The 7868-nt window shown below is 41.9% G+C and overlaps 1 protein-coding gene across 1 annotated transcript in view; it reads left to right on the top strand.

Moving 5' to 3' along the window:
* The window catches only part of PHLPP2 (PH domain and leucine rich repeat protein phosphatase 2), a 66227-nt gene extending 58359 nt beyond the window's left edge, over positions 1–7868 (top strand). Inside the window, exons 17-18 of the mRNA XM_008702381.2 lie at positions 373–604; positions 3004–7868. Of these exons, the coding sequence (XP_008700603.1) occupies positions 373–604; positions 3004–4158 (1387 nt within the window). The 3' untranslated portion in view covers positions 4159–7868. The remainder of the gene's footprint in view (positions 1–372; positions 605–3003) is intronic.

Below are 7868 nucleotides of genomic sequence, written 5' to 3' on the forward strand. Positions count from 1 at the left end.
TACCCACTGCATCAGAAACTCTGAGGAGGGAGCCCAGCCTTCTGTTGTAATGTGCCCTCCAGGTGACTCTGATGTGCTGGAGTTGAAAATGACTGAATGAGGCCCCTGCTGTCTATGATCAGACACAAGCAGAAGCCATAGAGAGAGATGTCTCCTCACTGTCTCCCCTACCCTCAACCTGTTCATAAAATCTCTTTTCTCTGTCAGCTAAGCGTGGAAGGTGAACTCTTCACCATCCTGTCCTGTATAAGAGACTGCCTTTAGGTGAACACGGTGCGGCTGGCTCACAGTCGTGGCAGAGAAACGAGGAAAGCATGGACATGAAGGACTGCCACTTCGAAAACTTTGTTTTCTTTTTTTTTTTCTAAACAGGAAATTGGGAATGGCTGGCCAGAAGCTGGGCTCCTCCGCTCTCCTCTGTTACATCCGCCCTGACACTGCCGACCCAACAAGTAGTTTTAGCCTGACTGTCGCCAATGTTGGCACGTGCCAAGCAGTCCTGTGCCGCAGTGGGAAAGCAGTGCCCCTCTCAAAAGTCTTCAGCCTGGAGCAGGACCCAGAGGAGGCTCAAAGGGTGAAGGACCAGAAAGCCATCATAACAGAGGTGAATCTCGCTCTCTACCAGTTACTTCTACTTCCCAAATCTAGTGAATGCTGTTCTGCATACAGGCAGTGAAGGTCCATTTTCTTCCCATCAAGCCTGTAAATTGTATCCAATCCAGATAATAGTACTAGAAGAAAATCTAATGAATAGCTAATGACTAACAAAAAGAAAAGGCAAATTAGAAATGAAAAATCCTGATTTGTGATCCTTCAGATATGTATAGCTAGCATGTAAAAGGAATGTAAATGTCTCCCTTGGTTAATTTCCAGCTCCTCTGGTTGGTTATTCGAAACAGAAGAAGAAAAAATTCTACAGTTTGACATCCCTGTTCTGAAATGCGAAGTTTTAAAATTTTTACTGTTTATATTGTGTATGGCTTAGTATGCTCTGGTGGTTTTTTTGTTTTGTTTTGTTTTTTTTAAATACAAAGCATCAGTATCTCTACTGTTTTGTAGCTTGTCTCCTTTTTTAGTAATTAGCATCACATTTTTTGCTTTCAAAGAGACTTTAGCAATTGCATGTGAACATTGTTTACTGCAAAGCAGAATTCTGCTCAGATGCTTTCCCGTTTGTAATTGTTTCTTTGTTGAGTTTTAAGAGTTCTTTGTTTATTTTGGATACCAGTCCTTACCAGACATGTGTTTTGCACATACCTTCTCCCCTCTGTGTCTGTTTTTTTACTCTGTTAATGGTGTTGTTTGCAAAGCAGAAGTTTTAGTATGAATTTAAAATTTTTTAAGATTTTTTCCGTAAGTAGGCTCCACACCAATGTGGAGCTTAGACTCACGACCCTGAGATCAAGAGTTGGATGCTCTGCCGACTGAGCCAGCTAGGCACCCCGAGAAGTTTTTAGTTTGAATGAAGTCCACTTACCATTTTTCTTTCATGGGTTCATGCTTTTAGTGTTTACAAACTCATTGCCAAACCCAAGGTCACCTAGCTTTTCTTCTGTGTTATCTTCTGTAAGTTTTCATGTTTTAATTTAGGTCTATGATCTGTTTTTAATTAATTTCTGTGACAGATAGAAGCTCAGTGTCTAGAGTCCTTTTTCCTTTTTGCATGTGGATGTCCGCCTGTTGCAGCAGCATTCATTGGCCAGACCGTCCTTTCTCCAGTGAACTGCCATTGCTCCTTTGGCAAAGATCAGTGGACCATATTTGTGTGGGTCCATTTCTGGGCTGTCTGTTCTGTCAGAATTCTGTGTAAGCATGACCCAGATTAGATTCCACCCAAGGAACACAAAACCAAAAAAAGGACCCTTAAAATGTGGGTTGATACTAAGAAGATTCTGTAATACCGAGGCATTAGTCTCAGGGAAGTCTTTCGGTCAAAACAAATGAAAGTTAAAAGATAACTTTGTGTATGATTAATCTTTTTCCAGAATTTAGATAATGTTGTTTTGTTTTTTCTTGGGGTGCCATAGGCAAGCAGGAATTATTTTTAAAATGTCAGTTTAACCTCAGGCATTTATTGCTTGCTAATAAGCACTTGACTCCTATTATTTTATTTAATTTTCACAATAATCCCCATGAAAGAAGTGCTTTTATTTCTATTTTACAGATGAAGAAAATAAAATGTAGAGTTTGTGACAAATTCTGGTAAATGAGAGGGCCAAGATTTTCACCCAGAGAGTGACCACAACTCTGAAACAAATATTTTGGTGGCTTTAGAGGCGTTCTTTGATTTTTATCGTAAAAAGAAATCAGTACAAAGTATTTGGCACATGACCATTCCCAACCTGCAACTAGGATTATTCCTTTTCCTCTAAGTTTAGAATTATATTAGTTGTGACTTGATCTGCTATTCACTCCTGGTACAGTCCTTATAGATTGGGTAAATTATGCTGTGGATTTCAGACTTTACTTTTCTAGGCTAAATAGAGAGATCATTTAATGCTTTAGCTACAAAGATCCTCTTAGCCATTTAATATCTCCCTGAATCTTTTCTGTCCCAAATGTGACTTTAATGAGAAATCATTTTTAGTGACCCACCTGAGTTCTGGCCTCTGTGAGAATACTATGATGGAGAATTAATGACAGTTCTGCCCATTGTTTTTCTCACAGATGTTTCTCTATTTAAGGACATGCTGAGGCCTGTATTTCATGTGAGGGCAAATATCTTTTGAGATGAGGTGCTAAACTTTTAGTCACTTAATTTTAATTGGTTTTAACCTCCGTCCTGTGAACTATTTGGTATAATAACCACATGATATTTTGTCCTTTAAGAATTCTGTACATTCATTTTTGTAAGTCCACTTAAATTATAGAGATCGAGGAAAGACCATACAACACGTCTGTTCTCTTTTACCATAGAGCCCTAGGCATTGTGATCTAGAAGGATAAAAAATTTTATGTCATTGTTGCTTGCTTCTCCGAATTTGCATTCTGCTTTTCTCCTAGGACAACAAGGTGAATGGGGTAACCTGCTGTACCCGGATGCTGGGCTGTACGTACCTCTACCCTTGGATCCTCCCTAAGCCCCACATATCTGCCACTCCACTTACCATTCAAGATGAGTTGCTGATTCTGGGAAACAAAGCATTGTGGGAACACTTGTCATATACAGAAGCTGTCAACGCAGTGCGCCACGTGCAAGACCCATTAGCGGCTGCCAAGAAGCTGTGCACAGTAGCCCAGAGCTATGGTTGTCAGGACAATGTGGGGGCGATGGTGGTCTATTTGAACATTGGTGAGGAAGGGTGCACGTGTGAAATGAATGGGCTCACCCTCCCGGGTCCTGTGGGATTTGCTTCAACCTCCATCATCAAGGACCCCCCAAAGCCAACCACTCCTTCCTCCAGTAGTGGCATCGCCTCGGAGTTCGGCAGCGAGATGTCAACTTCAGAGGTGAGCAGTGAGGTGGGGTCCACTGCTTCTGATGAACACAGCACTGTCGGGCTGGACGCTGGCTTGCTTCCGAGGCCAGAGAGGCGCTGCAGCCTCCATCCAACACCCACCTCTGGGGTGTTTCAGCGCCAGCATTCTTGTGCGACTTTCTCGAGTAACCAGTCTGACAATGGCCTGGACAGTGATGATGACCAGCCTGTCGAAGGTGTCATAACAAATGGCAGCAAAGTAGAAGTAGAAGTAGATATCCACTGCTGTAGGGGAAGGGATCTCGAGAACTCGCCCACTCTTACAGAGAATTCTCCTACCCCATGTCCTGAGGAACATGCTAGAGGATCGTTTTTTGGGATCCGAAGACAGAACAGTGTGAATAGTGGCATACTTCTGCCAGTGAGCAAGGACAGGATGGAGTTACAGAAGTCCCCCTCCACTTCCTGTCTCTATGGAAAGAAACTCTCGAATGGCTCTATCGTGCCCCTAGAAGACAGCCTAAACCTCATTGAAGTGGCCACAGAAGCACCCAAGAAGAAGACTGGCTATTTCGCTGCCCCGACTCAGCTGGAGCCAGAGGATCAGTTTGTTGTACCTCGTGACCTGGAAGAAGAAGTGAAAGAGCAAATGAAGCAACAACAAGAAAGCAGGCCTGAGCCTGAGCCCAGGGAAGAGGATCGGACCGAGCTCCCGGAGGAGTTTGACACGGCACTGTAGCCCTCCCCCAGGAGCCGGAGCTGAGGGAAAGCTGTGTGGTGTGGGGTTGGGGACCCTTCCAGAGGCATTTTGCCTCTACATTTCTAAACCATAGCTGAGGGCGGGGGGGGTAGAACTTGGAGCCAGACATGGTGAGAGCTTTCAGGGTCTTGCTCTGGATAAGCTAGTAAACACCATCAGTGTTAAGTTTCACATTTAACCTGCATTGGAATTCCCAGAGTTACTGGGAGAAAGCAGATGTTGTTCTGTATCAGTCCTACCACCTGCCATTAACCCTTTCTCTCCTAGGATAATTTGAGAATTTGCCTACCTGGGCAGGAAAGGGACTCTCTCTGTGGAGGAAATAACTGAAGATTGATTCTCTTTACTAATTGCTGCTGATGGATCTCTGTGACAGAGAAATCACCTTATATCTCAGCCTAACTGATGGGATGTGATGTGACCAGTCACATGGCTTTTCCTTCTTCTCTACGAGAATACAGCCTTTCGAAATGATGTTTATTGGAAATGTAGAACCAATCAAACAGATAATTTATGTATGTAATGTAACGAGAGCACTTTTCATTGACTGTGAACTTTTTATTTTTGAATCTGCACTCGAGCCAATCTTCTTAGAGGCAGCCCGGCCCTTTTTCTGTGGACAGAATGATCATCAGGTGTTGTAGAGCACTCTGTGAGGGTACTAGGAAGGGCCCTGGGAAATCTCTGAACTGTTGGAGGGCAGACTGGAAAAGCTCTGAGAAACTTGGGGGAGTAGGATCTTTGGGGATGAAGAATGGTGAAGGAGAGAGGACTAAGACTGCTTCCCCCCCCCGATCAGAAAAAGAGAATAATTCCTTGACAAATGTGACACCTGCGAGGAATTGCCCAGCAGATCACAAGAGAAGTATTTGGGGACTGGCCTCTTCCCACGACACGTGATGGAGTTGGCAGCCAGCCTCCTCATGTAGGGCCAAGGCTGAGGCTGCTCGCATCCAAGTAACCTTGAGTGTAGCAGGTGACTCTGCATGACTGAGGCTGAATGAGAGCAGATGAATGGATGGAGATCATGGGTTAGACATGTTCCTTCTCTTACTCTAGAGCAGAGGGATGGTTTTCTAAAGTGTCGGAAATGAGTTCACGTCTTTAATGTTGAACAGCATACTCTTCTGAAAACTGCTTTTCCACCTCACATGGTTTCAGAGTACTGGGCTCAATTACTAATAGAAGAAAGACATAATTGAGAAAATCCTAAGCTTACAGAAAACCTGGTTTACTGTATTTTTGCACATTCCACATAACTCTAGCAAAATGCAGTTCCTTCCATATTTCTGTTCTGTTGCCTTTTCCATTAGAAGATTTACTTAGGAAACTAATTCCTACTTATTCCTATAAAATTTTGATATTGCTTGATTTTACCCAATGGGGAATGTGCTTTGAATTTTTAGAATACTTTCACAAAAAAGAAAATAGTGTGGAACTATGAATTTGCTTTATGAGAAACAAAATGTTAAAGATAGGGTTGAGATATATATATAGATCTGTCTATTTATATCTTTGAGGGGGTTTTTGAAGTTTTTGTTAAAGCAATAGTAGAAAACCAGATGACCTGTCCACAAATGGTTATGTATCCTCATCTTCTTAGAGGCCTCACATCTGTGTCTCTGTGTGTGTGTGTGAGTGGGGTTCACTCTTGGGGGATTCTGTACCACTCCAGTGGCTGTCTAAAGTCCATCCCCTCAAGAATCTGAGTTTGAGTCCCCATATTGTCAGGAAAACTTGACTTCTCTGTATCAAACTACTGGTCAGCTACTAAAAAGTTTCAGAACTCAGGTCTTGATTTGAAGTGGGGAATATAATGGTTCATACAAAATTTAGATGCTGTTAGAAAAAGGGGAACAAATCATTTGTTGCTGCCCTATTTTTATATGGGGAAATGGGGAAAAAATGAAGGAGAAATGAAAATGAAGAAAAAGCCCAAAGTAATAGTGATGGGTGATGTGAAACGTCTTGCTACTCGGACAGCAGAATCTTTGAGTTACAGAACACTGGTGCTGTCTGTCTGCAGAAGAAAGTAACTTTAGGAATATACCACTTTCATAGTATAGTTTCTTAAAAATAGTCCTTTATCTCTGTGAACCCTTTTCTTGTCTTTGTTTCCCACCCTACTTACTGGAACCACCATGAAACCCAGTTCTGAAATGACTTTACCAGAAGTAAATGTATTTACTTTTTCATCAGAAGAACTCTAAAATTCCATGTGTTCTTTTACATGGTAGATTTATTTTCAGGAAACACTAGGTTGCATTGAAAACCTTTCATATAGGCTTTCATATAGTTAGTACCAAACTACTCTTTTCTGTAACTTCCTTTCATTCATTTCCCTCTGTAATTGCTCTGTATTAAAATAGAGGGTTAGAAGGCCATAGTCCATTACCAAAAATAGCTTAAGAACTCTTGACCTGTGAGGTCATTTACAGTCCTGTGATCTGATTAGGTTGTCAGGTGGTAAAATCCAGGAATCTGTCTCCAGGTGAATGTAATCTACTTCCCAGGACTTTACCCAGAGGTTGTGTTCCCCAGGTGGGCAGAGTACCATTGATCTCTAGCCCAGAGATTCTGGCCTCTGCGTGATTCTCAGGTCTCTGTGTGTACCTCCCATTTAATAGAGAACTTTAAGAGAATTTGTGAAAGAATATCACTCCTGCTTCTGGGAGCAGTTCAGGAGTCCCATGGAAGAAAGAAAAATACATGAGTCTTGGCAGCCATGGTATTCTTACTTTTATCCAAATGGATTGGAATACGTTTGAAAATTTGAATGCCACTATGTCATTACGAGTCTACCGTAGAGTCATTGAATTGGCACTCCTCATACAGGTGAGGGCGTTATTATTATACTACTGTAGAGTGTATGTGTGCAATAAGTTGATGAATTCATCTTCTTGGTGTTATGGAAGAGCCAACACAAGCAGCTTGGTAATCACTGGGTGCTATTATAGTTGTTTGTAGCGAGTGCTATTTTCCGGGAGATGGAGCCAGTGAGGTTTGGTTTATCTACTGAATATCAAACATTGCTCTTCTTCCCATGTAGACCTTCAGCAAAAGCAGGTACTTGGAAGCCACAGGCTCACCTTCTCTCTCTACTCAATAATTATTAATGAAGAGACCTCCACAAGGGAGCATTTGGCTGTTATCGATAAATGTACCAATTATTAAATAATTAGTCTCCAAGCCATTCAGTGATGCCTGCAGCATCACTCGAGAACTGTGTCGCGTCACTTTTTACTTCCCTCTGGGTGGGGCCTTTTCAGACTCCCCCAGTCGTGGAGGCAAGTTCATCTTTCTCTCCAGTTAGTGACTTTTGCCCCATGGTTGGGTAAGCACTTCCTAGATTGAGAAAAGCAGCTACAGTAAATCCTGCTGTTTCCTCCATTTGGTGATCATTCAATCACACATAAGCTCCTTGTATTCTAAATTTCATGCACTTCTCCCAGATGCTATAGGGTTTTCTCTCACTGTTGCCAGTGGATGTCATCCAGACAGTGAGTTCATATCTTATGGTTTTGTGCAATCATTGTTGTATTGTAGTCCTAAGACTCATTATAGTGTATTTTTGATATTTTTGAAATGTGTTAAATTTTTTAATTCAATAATATGAGCCAGAGCATGTTGCAGCAAATCTATTGTTTGTAAAAAACGATAACAATAATAATAAATAAAATAAAATGGAA

This window comes from Ursus maritimus, unplaced genomic scaffold (genome assembly GCF_017311325.1).
Source record: "Ursus maritimus isolate PB19 unplaced genomic scaffold, ASM1731132v1 scaffold_19, whole genome shotgun sequence".
Taxonomy (NCBI): domain Eukaryota; kingdom Metazoa; phylum Chordata; class Mammalia; order Carnivora; family Ursidae; genus Ursus; species Ursus maritimus.